The sequence below is a fragment of the Lissotriton helveticus genome, chromosome 9 (genome assembly GCF_964261635.1).
Source record: "Lissotriton helveticus chromosome 9, aLisHel1.1, whole genome shotgun sequence".
In the NCBI taxonomy this organism is placed as follows: domain Eukaryota; kingdom Metazoa; phylum Chordata; class Amphibia; order Caudata; family Salamandridae; genus Lissotriton; species Lissotriton helveticus.
In genome coordinates, this window is record NC_136070.1 from 1,048,634,975 (window position 1) to 1,048,653,206 (window position 18,232).

Consider the following 18,232-nt stretch of genomic DNA (forward strand, 5'->3'; position numbering starts at 1 on the left):
AATAACCTTTATACAAAAAACTACTATCATAGGGGAAATGCTTAAAATATTCTTCTGGGCCATATTATGATTGGTATCTCAAATTAATAATAGCGGTAGCAACCATGTTTGTCTGCTGTAAAATGAGTTGACCTCTGCCTGTCAGATTGAGAGTTTTCCGCCAGAATTGCAGCCACCTCTCTACATTAACAGAGACTGCCATCATGGCAGTTCCCGTCCATGTGTGAAAAGTTTGACGGACAGCACCGTCAGCCATGGAAGCCTGCAGTCAAACTTTTCTAATGTTCTTTGTTTTTCAAAAACAAACTCCTTAAGTCAGAGTTACATTTCGAAAAGTAATAAAAACCAATAACTCAAATCCCCTGGAGTTTTCTCCCACAGTGTTGGGGTCATTTAATTGTTTTCCTGTCTCTTACTGCCAGGTGTTTCCTAGCAGTGACAGATATAAACCAGAAACCTTTACACTGTCCACTCCAAACGGGGCAGATGTTTAAAATCCTTCCTTTGATAGTTCCTATTCCATCGGGCTGTCGGAGGAAATATTCCATTGACAGAGAGTGGGGAATTGGGAATCTGTCACATTTGCAATGGAGTATCCTGTCTGCCAAACTCTAAATAAGGCCTTTAGTCTCTGAAATGGAAGTCAAAATACTTCATGGGGCAAGACTGCAGCCAATAGTTACCACAGTCCACTCAAAGGCAGACAGCTGCTGAGCAAGGTCCCCCTGAAGTAATTGATTTTGGTAGAAAAAGCATGGAGCAGAAGAAATAACAATTTCGTGGCTGGTGAATCCTGATGTTGGTTGGATAACTGTTGTGCTTTTGCTGGGTCAAGATTTCATAGGTTCGGAATAAGTGCCTCATTGGTAGGTTCTTGACGCAGGGCAGTGCAGCAAGTCACTTTGCTGCACTGCCCTGCATCAACAGGAAAGGGCAGCATTATGCTGTATTTATGATGAACGGTGAATTTGGGTCCTTTACCACTGCAATGGCACCATTTTGGCAGCCTAGCACCAACGCAGGTACCCTTGCACCATGGTGTAAAGGTGTCTGTGTTATTGGCAGGATTGTTTTTTTGCAGAAAGGGGCAACCTCCTGCACAAAAAATATCCTAAAATGTGTTTTCCACTTTCTATGTGTGCTACAGAAAATAGAACACATAGAATGCGGAAAAAATGAAGAAATAAACATATTTCTCATCGTTATGCCGGTCCTTGGGAGGCATACAGGGCTAGATGTAGGTGGCTAAATACAGGTCGGTAACGCCGAAATTCGGTAAATTTCAGCGCTACCGACCAGTATTTAGGCATTTGAGATGTAGGGAGGATTCGGTATTAAGGAATCGGTAAATACCGATTCCTTATGGCCTTGCATTTAAGGAATCAGTAATACTGATTCCTTAAATGCAATGTAGGAAGCACTTAAAACAGTGCACCTCAGCCTTAAGGAATCACTATTTACTACCAACTCCAAGTTGGTGGTAAATAGCGATTTCCTTTCAAAAAGCACTTTTTTGCTTTTTGAAATGTGCCATGTGGCACACATCCATGCCCTTCGGGCATGCATGTCTGCCACATGTGCACACATGCACATTTCAGGGGTGCAACAGGGTGTCCTTTGGACACCCTGGCACCCTTGAAATACCTCCCGGTATTACCGATTCGGTAATACCGAATCAGTAATATAGAATGTCTTCAGATTCATTCCTATGGGCTTCCAAGCCCATAGTAATGAGTGGGTAGGTATTCGTTATTACCGAATCTCAATTACCGATTCAGTAATAACGAATATTAAGAATTCAGTATTTTTTACTGAATTCTTACCTACATCTGAAATACCTATTCCTAAATACCGAATCGGTAAAATTCGGTATATAGGAATTGGTATTTCCCAGTTACCTACATCTAGCCCACAGTTTTGATACAGTCCCAGGTTTATTAATCCTTGTAAATCTGGGAATGCATAAAAACCATGGGTGTTGCTTCGGAGCCCCCACCGCAACACCCATGAAATGTCTCCCTGGCACAGTATAAGGTGACACAGCAACTTGCGCGGAGTTGCCTTACACCATATCTACTAGGCCAGGAAAAGTCATGCAATGTGGTTTGCATAGCCTCCTAGATATGGATCTGCAATCTGTCCTGTTGGAGCATCATAAAAAGTGGCGCACCAGTGAGCAAGGGGCTTGTAAAAAAGCCCCATCAGTATTTTTTTATTCACCTCAAAATCCTCCAGTGAGGGATGACTGAAGCTGTAACCAAAGAAATCGCGTTGAAGTCGTACACCTTTTCCATGAGGCCTGCTGATGGTCCAGAGGTCTTGGAAGTCTAAAAAGTTTTTGAAATCCCATCTTCTCTGAGTTTCTGGAGCAGCTCCTCTTGGTCACATCTAAGGCTCTCAGGACTTCAGGGAGAGCCCTTCAAGGCCATGATTCACTCCAGCAGAGGCCACCGGCAGTGTCCAGCCAGTTCCAGTTGCCGGTGCCGCACAGGCAAGCATATTACGAGCTTCCACACTGCCGCAGTTTTCATGGTGGTAAACTTGCCATGAAAACTGTGGTGGTGAAGAAACTCCTCAGGGCAATGGAATGCATGCAGCGGGGCATATGTTGTGCCCCGCTTTATGCATGCACCCCCAGTTCCTGCACTGCATGGACTTAAAGCAGGCCCGGGCGTAGTTCACTGAGGTTTGCTACGCGGAACTCCGTGAAATTACAAAAAAACTCTGCGGAGTTCCTGCAAGTGGCAGAGGGCAGTGCAAACTGCTGTTCGCACGGGTCTTCCTGCCGCTCGGGTAGAAATTAGCTTGCGTTCATGAACTTACCGTTCGCGAGCATGAGCAGGGGAAAAAACTCCACAACCTCCGCGGAGCGCAGAGTGCAGAACACTCCGCAAAATCCATGAACGGAGCAGAGTTCACCGCCCAGGCCAACAGTCCATGCCAGACAGGAATGTACTGTGGCACTCTCATTGTGGAGCTTTTCCAAAGGCTCAGATATGAGCCTTTGAAAGGCACTGCTGCACGAATGTCCAACCTGTATTCCAATCATTATAGATAATGGGGTAACCCAAAAGTCAACCGGACCTGGGTACAGTACGGGAATGAAAAAATGGTCCGTCTGCCAGCCATCATGCCGAGCAGTTTGGAATAAAGCGCATCCCACAACTAAGGAAGTGGGCCCCCTTTCAGTCTACACTAACAGATGACGAGGAGTCAGGGTGCCTAATTTACTGCATACCTGAACAGCACATTAACCCCTGGCGATCTTGGGCCAGTTGATTCACTGATGGAAGTTTCACCTGTGTAGCCAGGACTGGCACCAGGTTGAGGTTGCCACATACAGTGCTGATGAAGACTCGCAGCTGAGGCTGCAAATTCCCCTTCCTTGCATCAGCCGAGTCGAAACATCGACGCTCCTCCCAACCAGAACTGTACCTATTATCCATCTGTTATACCCTCAAAATGCATTGAGTGCATACTGTGATTTACAGAGTATATGTAAATGAAAGTCTAATATTGGACAGGTCAACATTGTCTGGTCTAGATTTACCAGTAATTCTCAAGTATCTATTTATTCCTTTTTAATCCTTGACTTACACTTTCACAATCCACCACCACTACCCAACAACCCTTTTTCCTTTCTGCGCGCAACCTATGTCTAACAAGTTGATACATATTTAAAATAAATGTGATTATTTTTTAATATAATTGGGCAGAAATCATTTTTTTCATCTGTGTGTTCCCTGAAATGTGCATGCATAATGTGGTAATTAATGCATGCATGAAAAAACTTGTGAAGGTACTATAGACCAGTGTTGTTAATTTGTACACAACACACATTGTAAAATTGAATTGAATTCCTTGAAAAGCATTGGTCAGCGACCTGTATTCCAGGCAGGTGGGAAGATTATGGGTTCGGCGGTCTTGGATCAGGGCGCTGACGACACAGCGGCCTGCACCAACACAGACAAACTCATAATCAGGCCCTCTGTCAATAAGAAACAAACATAATTTACAACAGAACTTTCTTTTGCTTGTTTTGGTGTAATTTCTAGTTCTCTAATCAAATTGTAATACTCAGAGAAGAAACAATACACTGAACTTCTTTTATTTATAATATAAAAATTACAAGATGTTTGTTGTGGTTCCCAGGCAGGTGCACCACCCAGGGAAGTGATTCAGTGGGCTAATATGTTTCCCTTGTATGCTATGGCCTCATCATTACATGTTCTGTGGTTGCAAGACTTGGGTAACTTGAACATAGCATATCTCACTGATTTGGGTGAAAATCACGTTAGAGTTACCAGACAATCAAAAAAGAAGGCCCTTGTATAGAGCAATATTAATGATGGTGCGAATGAATGAAGGATTTATGCATTTTGTAAAGTGCTTTATTAAGTGCAAAAGTGTCCTTGAGCTACAGCAGAAGATTAAACAGGGTGGAAGAGAGACTTAAAGGTGAAAAATGTATTTATCCATTTGTTTCCTAAATTATAAGTGGGGGATTTTCTGTCCCAAGATGAAGGTATATGCTATTCCATGCAGCCACAATGAGATAGCCGAAGGAGTGCCCCCCTTCGTGATTGTCCTGGTGTGAGGGATTTTGAAAATATGTGTAACAGATGATCTTGGGGGGCATTCAAGAATGGATGTATGACGTTACAACGCACACTTTTACAACGCATACCTTTACAATGCATTTTTTACACCGCAAAATCCATTACAACGCACACCATTACAACGCATACCATTACAACGAATTCTTAGAAACTACCTTTACAACGCATTCCACTACAACGCATACTACATTTACAACGCATACCATTACAACGCATTACATTACATTGCATATAAGGTAAGTGTTTGATAGTGTAGGGGTTAAAATTACTATTCTAACTCCAGGGGGTGCAACAGTAGGGAAAGTGTTGGATAGTGTAGGGGTTAAAATTACTATTCTAACTCCAGGGGGTGCAACAGTAGGGTAAGTGTTGGATGGTAAGTTTTGCGTTGTAATGGTATGCGTTGTAATGACTGCGTTGTAATGGTATGCGTTGTAGTAGTGTGCGTTGTAGTGTCGTGCGTTGTAATGACTGCGTTGTAAATGCATGCGTTGTAATAGATTTTGCGTTGTAAAAGTTTCGTTGTAATGGTAGTGCGTTGTAAAAAGTTGCGTTGTAAAGGTTGTATACCTTCAAGAATATGTTCATGGAATATGTCTTGTAGGTAAGTAGAACTAAGAGAATCTAACAGTAATATCCTCTGCAAAGTTCAAGAAGTTTTCTTCAAAATGTTGCAAGTGTTGGAAATGTTGCACATTTTAAAATGAGGGAGAAATCTAGCAAAAGAGGCCTGCTGGTACAATCTCAGTGCACACTCACTTTTAGTAGGAGAATTCCCTTGCACAAAGTTAATTTCTCAGCAAACGTTTCTCAAATATTACAGAAGTAAGCAAGATTGTAAGTAAGTAAGCAAGTAACTAAGTGCAACATTCTAAAACTTTTCAGAAAAAATTTAATTTTAACCACCCAATCATATGTGAATGTAGAGGTACTTATGATGAAAGCGTACATGTTTTAAACATGATTGAAATGTTATGACATAGTCGGTCTTTCTATTATCTCACTTATCATTTGATTATCCTTTTCCATCCGAAACTGGCCCAACTCCTATCACCACTTAAATCCAATCTCTCATCAGTTCTCCTACCTACAAAAAAAACTACAAGTCCTGCACTTAAAGCATTTGCAAATGAAATACTGAGACTAGAATCAGAATCCGAATGCACTTTATTGTTTAGTCAATTAAAACCATCACAATAAAGCTGAAAAAGTTGCCCTTTTGAAATATACATGTTAAACGTTCTGATTTGCAACAATGCCATAAATACACACTTAAGGTATACATGATGAAAATGTTGTTTTGCAATAGTGCAAACATGATGGAGGGAAGAGTTAGATAGTCTGTTTCATGAGATACAATCTCTAAAGTGCTATTGTACTGAGCCTAATCCCTCAATGGTCAAATGACCTGATATATGAAAAATTGACACATATAATTGACTTATGTATTAGTAAAAATAACAAATTGATGTGCATGTCTTAGAAGCATTTTCTCTGTGAACATTTTGTTTAATTTGAGAAGAACTTATAGCTAAATAAAAAAAATGAACAAAATAAATGTAAATGCTTTTGTTTTAGCATATGGGTAAACAGATACTAAGGTATGTTCAGTTATATATGCTAACAACTCTTTCTGTCATTTCTTATTCCATTTGTCACTTTAGAATTTGCCTTTGAGCACACAATGAACAATAGTCTACAAAATAATAATTTTGTCTTGTATCTTTAATTGGTAGTCTTCATGCTTTCAGCCAAGCCTCTAAGCAACAGGTTTTTCGCCGTACCAGTGTTGTGCCTCCGACTTCATCGGGATCCAAAGTAAATCCCTAATTGTAACATTTCTGGGTTGTGTACCATAAACCAATGGTATAGTATAAAGTGCATTTCTTGAACTAGGAAGAGAGTACTCCCAGCAACTAAACAAATATTGATAGCAGACTACCAATGAAAGATACAGGACACAATGATTAAGTTCTGGACTACCATTCATTGTATGGCCAAGGGGTTTTCTATAATGGAGCCATTATTGGTTCTTAAAGGGTATTTGGTAGCCACCTCTCCTTCTGGAGCACTGAGAAGGTATGCGGCTGAGAATCTAACCCAGGCACTTATTGATGCGTAATTCACTTCAGAACTACTTTCTGAAACTAGATAACCAATTGAAATGACATATAGAAGTTCCCATTTTCCCTCCCGTGTCTTTGCAACATTTCATCAAACATGATTAAATGGGTAAAGCCTAAATGATTTAGAGCAAAGTGTTTCAGTATCAAATTTAGACTTGACTTTACTTATTCTTCAATTTCCTGGAGGTACTTATTAATAGATTTTTCTAAATGTTATTTAGTCCATCTGATTTTACATTATTGATATGTTCATTGTAGAGTAACTATATAATATTTAACAGTATGGAACTATAGTCAACTATAGTCAACATAAATTTGGCTGTGTGTTTCAAAGCAGATAATTCTTCATGTATACCCTGCAGAAACATTGACATTTTCTTCACAGGACATACAGATGGGGCACATATTTTAGGTGCTTCACACTGACAAAGAATGAATATGACCAACACATATTATTTAACACTGTGCTGCAACCATCCCTCCTGACGTGTTTTTATTGTACCAGTATTTAATAATGGAGAGTCATGTCAATATAAAAGAGTTTAAAACTTTTTGAACAAATATGTGAACTGTGTCTTTTCTTTTTTTATTTGAAGGATTCGCCACTAAAAGCTGTGCAGATGCTGTGGGTAAATTTAATTATGGACACTTTTGCATCTCTTGCACTGGCCACAGAACCTCCCACTGAGGCCTTACTTCTTCGAAAACCGTATGGCAGAAACAAGCCTCTTATTTCGCGCACTATGATGAAAAATATTCTGGGCCATGCGGTGTATCAACTTACTCTTATCTTCACGTTACTATTTGCTGGTAAGATGAAAGCAATGCATGATGTTAAAATAGTCAGCCAATAGCATGACGTTATTACTAAATATGTATGATCAGCACCGAATGAGAGAAACCGAAAAAAATATTTTGCACGGACGAATTGTGTAATCTACAGTTTTTCGAGATTCGAGTTGTAATGGACAATAATTGTATATGTATTAAAAGTATCTTCGAATGTTGATGACAATAAGCGTAAGATAATTTTTCAGTTCCGTAAATAAATTTGCAGCATTATATGAAAACATGTTGTTTAGAATGTTTAATTTCTCCTCCCTCCCATTTGTTACTGTATATTTTTGTTGCAGTTAGGACTCTGCTCACTTTGCCACTGCTACCCAGTGCTAAAGTGCAGGTGCTTCTCCGCTAAACTTGTTACATTGGTATGTATGCAATTGGTATATTTAGCTTACTTGTATGTCCCTTGTAAAGTGGTATCCCATATACCAAGGGCCTGTAAGCAAAATGCTACTAGTGGGCCTGCAGCTGTTATCGTGCCACCCACACATGTAGCCATTTCCAACCTGTCTCAGGCCTGCCATTGCAAGGCCTGTGTGTGCAGTTTACTATCACTACAACTTGGCATTTAAATCCACCTACCAAGCCTCAAACTGCCCTTTTAATGCACCTCGGCCACCCCTAAGGTAGGTCCTACATGACCCTAAGCACAGGGTAATGTGTAAATAAAAGGTAGGCTATGTACTTTTATGCTTTACATGTTTCAGCAGTGACAAACAGCTACATTTGTTTTTCACTGCTTTGAGGCATACTTCTCTCGTAGGCTAGCATTGGGAATTCCCTTATACAACTCTAATAAGAGAGGAGTAGCTTTATTATGTTTGGTATGGTTGCATAGTAATTATAAACCCTCTTTAATGGTAAAGTTGGATTTATCACTGATATTTTAGAAATGCCACTGTAAGAAAGTGGACATTTTTCTGCTCTTAACTTTGATATGTGTGTCTGCAGCCTGTCTCCAATCCATGTCTGGTCTGGGCCCAGCTACAATATGTGCATACTCTCTAGATAGCCACAAGACAGAAAGGTCTGGGTGAGACAGGGATACATCTACATACTGATAGCGCTCCTGGGCAGGGAGAAAGGAGAGGGGTTCACACTTACATCTGAATAGATTGTGTTCTGCCCTCACACAAAAGGCTGTTTTACCCCCTACTAGTATCTGGTGCTAGGGCTGTGCTGAAAGGGGTCTGTCTTCACTTCAGAAGCTGTTTTGAAATCACCCCTTACATCAAATGCACTTTTTAAAAACAAATGTATTTCAAACCATAACATGAATAAATACAGCATAAATTCATTAAAGATGTCACAGCACATAAAGATAAAGATAAAGAAAGGAGCAATTCATCCTCAAGAAAAAGCAGAATAAATACATAAAGTGATATATGTGCAGACATTTTATAAACATTGTTCCAGGAGATAAATATTCAATCTTTCATGTGTTCAATCATTGGGCTCCAAATATGTATGCCCAACTTTCAACTATATGGCTCTTTAAGGGAGTAGAGGCTATACTCAAGATCAAATATACCATAAAATCTAGCCCTCCACATCTCAAAAGTTGGAACTTCCTTCTGTAGCCACATGGACGCTGTACAGAGCTGAGCCACAGTAGTGGCTAAAAAGATAAAATAACGGAACTTATGGGCTGGATGCCCCTTGATCAGGTCTTCCCCAATTCCTAACAACATTATAGATGCCGTAATATTTATTCTGACCCCTGTTATCTCAGAGAGGAATTTCTCAATGTGTCCAACTAGTTGAGTCAAATACCCGCATGTATAAAAAATATGTACCATTGCTGCCGGATTTGTTCCACAGCGGAAACAATTCCCATCATTGTCTATGCCGCATTTAAGCATTTTTGCAGGGGTATGATAGAGATTAAACAGGGTCTTAAGGTGCTGTGCCTTTAATGTAGCAGAAATCAAAATCTTCCCGGCTGTATTAATCGATTGCTCAACAGAGAGACCTTGACCCCTCACTTGATTATCCCACTTTAGATTTTGGGTATCTAGATCATCCCTCTGTGTATCCCGCATACAATTATATAATACCCCAATCTTAGCCCTGCCTCAACAAGCGGGTTCAGTTCTATCATCCTCTGCCTTTTACATAAAAAATCATGGATTTAAAAACTTAAAAAATTCTGTTTTAGGCAGATGATATTTATCAGCCAATATTAAAAATGAAGAACAAAGACCCCCCCTCATTATAGAAATCACCTATTTGTGTGATCCTGGTACATCTCCATCTATCTACAATCCTATCCCAAAAAACAGCAGGTAATAAGTTGATGCAGATGTGGGTGGGTAATATAAAACCCCTTCAATCTGGAAAAGTATTTGTACAGCCTTCCAGACTTTAAAATCAGTGACTAAAGCATTAAAACGGGTCTTTTCATAATAACTAAATTCCATCATTTTAAATAAACAGTTTATGGTTTCATTACCCAGCAACACCTGATATATGGACTTGGTCTCAGCAATATTGCCGACCTCCTTTCCTGTTAATAAAATCCACATATTTTGCAGTATACAGGCATAGTAGTATAATGTAAAATCTGGAACTGCCCATTCACCTTTCTCTCGAGGAAGCATTATAAAGCACATTGCTCTGCGCTGCTTCCCTGGGGCCCATAATAATTTAGCACATATTGATTGCAGCTGTTGTAACTGTCCCCGGGTAAGCTCTGGTGGAACTGATCTAAAAAAATATAATACTTTAGGCAAGATATATGTATTAAGAACATTGCACTTTTCATACAGCCACAGATGTGTTCCAGCGGAAATCCCACGGTAATCTCGCTTTGGAAAATCTAGGAAATGCGGCACCATTACCTCTGATTACCGTTACCCTGACTTCAGCTAAAGGTCGATGGATCTTTGCCACCGTTTATGACCAGGGAGCTTCTACATAAACATGAGCAATTCATAAAATGCAAATAAACATTTTAGCCAATAATGAGAGTTATGAGCAGTTTTAAAAGGATTTATTTTCCTATCAAAATTTAAGAATCTCTGACTCTTCATTCAGTAGTCAGGTATCAATCAGGTTACAGAATTGATAACAAAAAAATTATATTAGCACAAAGCATCATCATTTGCAAACAGCACTTTCCATAAAGGAGATAATCCCTATTCTAAGGCAATGGGGCTCAAAAGATGTCAGTCAGAACTCCTGAAAAGTTACAGAAGCAAGAGTGAGTTTGCATAAGCCAATCTATAATTAATAATTGCAGAATCTCTCGTGAAGGGAAACAAAGAATAGAGCAAATAAGCATTGGCAAAGCCAATTAGTCAAAGCACAAATCAGAATGGAACTAAACCTACAAACTAATCTGCCTACGTCTGCCTACATTCTGCTCTACATCAAAGGTCTGCCCTCTCCTTCACTGCATCTATAAATCACTTCTGCCCTCTGCATTTCTGCATCGGAGTCTGAAACTCCCTTGCAGCCTTGCATCTCAAAATCTCCGTCTGTCTGTCTCTCTCAAAGGGCTCCTAAAGTCTTCCTGCCTGGGTTCTGGAAGGCATCCTGTCTCCTCCTCTTTTCTCTCCTCTCTCTGCTCCCTGCTCCCTGCTCTCTGCCCTCTGAAACTCCTAACTAGGAACGCGTGTATCAAATAATAATGTTACAAAGCATGTAATGCGACTTTCCTTCCTCCAACTGCAATCCAGCATTCTCCAAAAGGATGCCTCCACCCATCTGCAGATTTCATACGTCATCTCTCAGACAGGTGAAGTTCCTTCCCACGGTACATTCTGCATCTTATTTAATACAATTTCATCTCCTAACCTTTCTTTTAAAAGAGACATTTTATTTCTAACTACGAACACACATAACATGAGCTGCAATCAAACCTTTTTTTAAATAAGGAAGAAACATTAAACTTGGTAATGCACTTTTAAAATATGTGATTTTCTACTCTCACTAAAGCAAAGAATTAAATTAGGCTTTGTTCAACATTTCCAGCAACTACAGAGATAAAACTCAGACCAAAGACACAGCTGCAAATCATGCCACTGTTCTCACACGGAGAGCAACATTCCTTTGCTTATCTTTAAGGTGGACAGAAACTAACAGAGCAAGCTGAATCTGTGGCGCAGAAATGTGTGTGTCACATTTCATATGCAGTTCTCTATTTCTGAAGCAAAAGCAGGGTTTCCATCAGTAAAGAAAGCATGGGTTTAGGCTCTTTCAGATGCAAACATTTCCATTTCTCTAACAGTTGTTTGACACTCGTGAGAGTGGATCCCCAGTTAACCTCGACCAACTCCCTTAAACAAGTCCTGACATAATACCTAAATATGTTGCCTCCTTGGTCACCCTGAGATTGTTGTTGCCGGTTTGATTCATACAGATAATCTGGGTTTTCGAAACATTTAGTTTATAGCCTAATACAGAACCAAACCTGTGCGCAGGTTACTCAATCTTGGGCATGGATATAGTGGGGTCAGATGTTAAAACCGCTATATCATCCGCAAAAGGCTAGACTCAAAATTGTTCTTGTCTAGCTATAACAGCTTTAATCCTAGATCTGCTCTCCAATATGTTTAAGAAAGGATTAATATAGAACGCAAATAACAGTGGGGAGCAGGGACATCACTGACTCGTACCTCTAGAAATGCGTACTCGTTCAGACTCTAGGCCCATTATACAAACTCTAGCGGTAGGGGACGGATACAGAACCTGAATAGCCTTGATAAAACCGGTTCTAAACCCCAGCCATTTCAAAACCATCCCAAGAAAATCTCAGGCAATCCGGTCACTTGCTTTTTTCGGCAGCTAATAAAACCAGGCTGAACCTGTTACCTTGAGCATTTGCACTGCCTAGAAGGGTCACAACCCTGTTGTTGTGGTTAACTGTGCCCCTAGTGTGGAGTAGTGTGGCTCACTGGTTAGAGGCGGCAGGCCTGAGAGCAGAAGTCAGCCTGGGACCAGGGTTCAATTCCCGACGCGGCAGGGTCGTGGACCTTGGTCAGCGGACTCGATAATTCTCGCTTCGGTGCTTACTCTAATCAGGGGTTCCACTCGGCAACTCTGGGCATTAGCTTGCCTAATCTCCACAACGGCCCCACCAATTCTGGGGATGCCTGGCTCCACCTTGGGGACTCCCAGCAAGGGACCATCCCACAGGGAAAGCCAGGACGGGTTCCCCAGAGTTATACAGCGCCGGGACGCCCCGTTGCTGGGGCAGCTGTGCGCTTTACAAGTATACTACATTTACATTTACATTTACATTTAGTGGGTATAAACCCATGTTGTCATATTGACACTATTGAGGAAATTACGTTAACCAACCGGGACACCAGAATTTTTGCATAAATCATCCTGTCACAGTTCAACAGGAATATAGGTCGATAGGATCTCGGGAGATCTGACGGTTAATCCTTTTCTTTAAAGACGATGGTATTTGCCTCACCCCAGGATGCCGGTGCATCACCAAGTTGTGCCTCTTAAAAGGCAGCCAACATATCTTCCTTTAATTCCTGAAAAAGATCTTTTACACCTCCAGTGGTAATTATCAGGCCCGGCCGCTTTACAACTAGCTAACACATTTATAGCCTCCCCGAGCTCTTCCATAGTAATAGACATGTCCAGGATAGCTGCCTCACCCTGACCCACCCACTCACACCCTAAACTCTGCAACAAGGTCTCACTTGCCTGCCCCCAGAATTATATTCTGTATATAATCCCTCAAAAAAGGTGTGAAAAATACTTAAGATCTCCCGAGGCATGCCTAGTGAATTACCCTGTGTGTCTTTCATGACCTCAATTCTTTGCACTACTTCTTTGGAACGAAGTCTTTGTGCAATACACCACCCCGTAACTTCACCATACTCATAGCAGTTTTCCTTATTGAGCGTATATTCAAGGGCAGTATCCCTGCTCCACTGTAGGTTAACATTAGTCTTGTATCTGGCAACTTCAGTTTGCAGCACAGTGGTGTCAGCAACTGCTAATATTCCCCACATAAGATTCTCTTCAGATGTTTTGAGCTTTGCATATAACTCTTGGATTACTAATTTCAATTGCCTCTAATTGTGTAATCCAAAAGTCAGGACCTCCCCCCTAAACACCGCTTTCAAGGCATAACATACATAACCATATGTGGTCGAATTACAGCTAATTTTCAAGAATTGCTTAATCCAGTTATTCATATGTTTCACAAATGCTACATCCGACAATAGTTTCCGATCGAACAAAAAAGATCTCGATATGGATATGTGCTGTTGGCTAAAATATCCATCACCAGTGGACCATGATCTGCCGTAATCCTAGGGAAGATTTGAATTTTAGCCTCTGCAAGTAGCGCTGTTGAAATTAAAAATAATCTAACCTCACTAACTTTTAGTGTGGATGGGTATAAAACGTACATCCTGGGTCTGGTCCCGTAAACCCACCCATGCATCTATCAATCCATGATCAGCCAGAAGGTGCTGTAACGCCTTGAACACTTTGGGTTTCCTACCCTTATAATTCTTTATGCCTGACTGATCCCGTCAGCCTAAGTGTATATTAAAATCACCACATAAAATGAGAGGGGTGGAGATAATGCTAATTCTACATTAAGCCCCTCCAGTACTGACACTTCATCAAAATTAGACCCACACACTGAGCATAAGGAAAACTTAACAGCCCCTATGATGCATTTCATAATGAGCCACCGACCTTGGCTGTCTACCAGCGTTCTGCCTGATCCCTGGATTCCACATACAGCTAGTACCGCTACCACCCATTTCATCCTGGACTGCTATGTTCATGTCAATACCAAGTAGCCTAACTCAGCTAAAATCTTCCGTTTGCCCCACGGAATGTGAGTTTCCTGTAGGCAAACCAAATCGGGATGCATCACACTTAACTTAGCAGCCACCTGTTGTCTTTTCCCATTATTATTCAGTCCACACACATTAAAAGAGCAGGTACGTAATCCTGAGTTAATCATCCTATCTCCCATCAAGTGTAACTATCTCCCTCCAATCACTAATCCTGATGTAAAGCTTCATATGCCTATGTTCTTCCATCTTCATAATGTTATGGATTGATTTTGTTTTACCCCCATTCACCCACCCCACCCACCAATCCATCATGCCCCCACCTCCCCCTAGCCCCCTCCTTCTCCTCCACCCTCAATCCTGGGGTTTCCGACGAGACCTCGTCTCTCCCTCCTCCAACCCTGCAGTGAGGCATTAGGACAAATGGTCCCTAAGATGACAAGCTCTCGCTACCCAGACTGTCCACTCGCATCATTTCATAAATGTAATGTAACACAACAAACCCCGTCACATAGACTGCAAACAACTAAAGAAAAAAAACGTAAAAGGAAAGTACACGTGAGAAAAAAACTGCATAAAATTCACAGCCCGACAGAATACCTGGAGCCTAAACACCACTCTACATAGATTGTAAATACTCTTTGGCCTGCACTTCTGAGGTGAAGAACCGAGTATGTTCATTATGTATAATCTTCAGTATGGCTGGGTTAAGCAAGAAGGCTTGTGCCCCTTTGCAATGGAACAAGGCAATAAGCTGATGTAACTGCCACCGTTTCTCCACCATCTGGTGGCAGAAGTCTGGTCTGACAAAAATTCTACCACTTTTGCAGCCCTATTTTTGTCTGGACATGCAAGTTCATATATAGCCTGGTGAGCCAAAAATGTATTACTTGACACTATAATTGCTCTAGGTCTGGGAGCAGTTTGTCCTGGTCTTGTCTGTTGCGCAAACTGGAATCCATGCGCTCTTTGGATCACCCGCTGCCAGTCCCATTGTATGTGTTCAGGAAGGGCCTCAGAGAACATATCGATGATAAATGTGCAAGGATCCTGTCCTTTCATGCCCTCTTGGATCTCAAGAACTCTCAAGTAGTTTCTCCGAAGGCAGTTTTCAAGGTCTGTTAGCTTCCACTGTGTATCCTCTTTCAATGAGATCATTGACTCTGTTACCACCTTTTGGGCTGCCAACTCATCATTAAATCTCTCTACCAGTTCAGAGCACAATTTCGCAATACTTGGAACAGAGTTCTGGAGTTTGCAACAGGCACCTTGGGTCCTTTAACTCTCCGTGCGCGTCTCCTCTATGAGCCATTATACTTTGGTAGATCACAGCCAATGAGATATCCTTCGTTTTCCCTGACGTATTTTCACTGCTATGCTTAGGTATGCTCCCGCTGTCTTCCCCAAGTTCAACTGAGAAAGAAATGCCCCAAAACAGGGCTGCCCTCAGCCTGCATAACACAATCTGCAAGATACTGCCTCTTGCGTACTGTCCGGGGGCTGGTTTCTGAGGTATTGGTACCCATATCCTCGGGGTGCATGCAGCTTGTCTCACTGTGCCAACTACCCAAGGAACCACCACTAAAGGGAGACTTTGAGACTGACTCCGTCTCATTTTCTGATGAATCAGAAGGGTTTGAGAAGGAGAAAAAATGATCCCTCGCGTCAGCTTCCTTAATCATGATCTGGCTGCCATTCTCAATACTTGCCCTTGGGCTCTCTAAGTTCAGGGGGATATCACTGTGTCCCTCCCTTATGGTAGTTTTCCCCAGAGCGCCTTTGTCGACATCATTGGGTCCTGTATCATTTTAGAGGGATTCTGTATGGCAGGTATAGGGGTAATATGACCTTCACCCCCCTGCCTCCGCCACATAGAGACCTCCCCCCTACTGTTCACAGGGTGCTGTGTTTACCAGGTAAGTCCGTAGCCTGATGTGCCAAGTCCCCCTTTGCAATTCCATGGCTTACAGAGAGATTTAAGAATTTACTAATCTCTGGTGCCTGCCCGGTAGTATCAAACTCAGGAGGATTGTGTTGAGGGCTGTGCTGTTGTTGTTTTTTTCTCTCCTTTCCAGACATAAACAAAGAGGGAATAATGCACTTACCCACACTTTGTTCGTGCACACCCTCACATTTCTCCACTTCCTCCCTGGTACTGCCACTCTTGCTGCCTCAATTGAGAATTGAGGAGCTTCTTCCAGCACCAGCAGTGTCAATCGGCAGGCAAGGTTTCCCTCTCCCGGGCCTTGGAGACATTGCAGCTGGGGACACCGTCAGGTCAGCTCCGCCCCTCTACGCAAGAAGCTCCCGACCGTCGCAGCAGCAACACAGCACAGACACGGTCACCACGGAGTTTGCCACATCAGCCCAAGGAGCCCCAGGACCCTGATCCACAAGATTACCGCAATACTCCTGCTCATGCTGAACCAGGAAGATAGGTTAGTGTGTTTTAGTTCTGCAGGGTTTGCACAGTCTTAGACATGGGCGGGGTTTCCTGGAGCACCATATTAAGTGTCCAGCAAGGTGGGCACCATATTGCCTCCCATCAAATGCACTTTGGAGCATAAGATTAGGGTTCTGATCCTATCATAGGAGTGCACTACTGAACCTGGAAGAAGCTACTCTGGAGTAAATGCTTCTGTGCTGAAGAATTGCCATCTTGCTGCATTCGACTCTCCCAGGGGAGTTGCTGCTGTACCTATTTAGAATTCTCGGCTGACTGCTGACCTCTGCCCTGCTGCAAGGACGAAGAGCAAGCACCCCCAGAGTTGCTCCAAGGGCTTGCTGGTTTGTCCCCTGTTCTCTACTGAGGCCCCAGACATATCAAAGACCTTGCCACACCAAGATCTACATCTTTGCCCTGGACTGCAGCACTACCTGAATGCCGTGGGCTCAGTACGCTATGATTTTTCTCAGGGGAGACTTCATAAAGCCAGCCCTTTTCACTCTTCTACCAATACAAGCAGCGCCCCATTGTGATTAGACTATCAAATTATTCACAGGTGCCGATGAACAAGAACTGTGAAACTTCAGTCTTTTTCTCCCAGCGGCACATCCGTTCAGTACCGTCTTCAAGGCTAGAGCTGAGCCCGAGACCTCAGAGCCGCGGATGCACTTACAACCCCCCTGGCGAGATTTCCCGGTCAACTGGGAGTGCACCGTGATGTCACACCGCCCCAGCACACCGGATTGTCATTGCCCGCTAAGTGTCAAAAGAGTGACTCTCTTTTGCCAAGATGCAGACCTCGCAAGGAGGGCCCCCCTGATCCCACCAATAAGTTGCCTGAACGCCGCTGCTGGCCAGGACCTGTGCAGCAGCACAACTCCTCCTTTGGCAAGGACACAGGCCCGTGAACACAACCTGTAACTCTCTTTAGCTTTAGCTGGCTGGGAGCCGTGCTACAGCACCACGCTTCATTGCACCATGCAGGGTCGGATTGGGATTGAAAATCGGCCCGGGCACACAAAAAAAATCGGCCCCCATTTGCATAATGCATTTCCTCAAATCACTGCTTCAGCATAATTGCATTAAAAAAAGAGGGGGGGGGGGGCGCTTAAATGCACACATTAGTTTACACTAGTGAAACACAAAGTGAGGACACTTCTACTGAGGCCCCCTGCCCCGCTCAGTATGTGCACACATTAATGGGCCGGCCAGCGAGACAAAGGGAGTGATACCTCTGCCTGTTGCTAAACCGGGTGTGGGGGATCGGCAGTGTTGGTGGCGGGGGAGGGTGGTAATGAGCACCCATCTGCCTGCAGAAAGGCCACTCAGCCACCCACTGGGCCGCTGGCTGTATTCCGAAAATAGAGACACCGCCCAAATCGGCTCCAGACTGCTCAAAAAAGCAGCCCACAGCAGGAA

At 42.6% G+C, this 18,232-nt stretch overlaps 1 protein-coding gene across 5 annotated transcripts in view; it reads left to right on the top strand.

The window, feature by feature from the left end:
* The window catches only part of ATP2B2 (ATPase plasma membrane Ca2+ transporting 2), a 1,528,737-nt gene that overhangs the window by 1,456,536 nt on the left and 53,969 nt on the right, over positions 1-18,232 (top strand). For all 5 annotated transcript variants that reach the window (XM_078661398.1, XM_078661399.1, XM_078661400.1 and 2 more), the window contains one exon: positions 7,342-7,555. In XM_078661398.1, the coding sequence (XP_078517524.1) occupies positions 7,342-7,555 (214 nt within the window). The remainder of the gene's footprint in view (positions 1-7,341; positions 7,556-18,232) is intronic.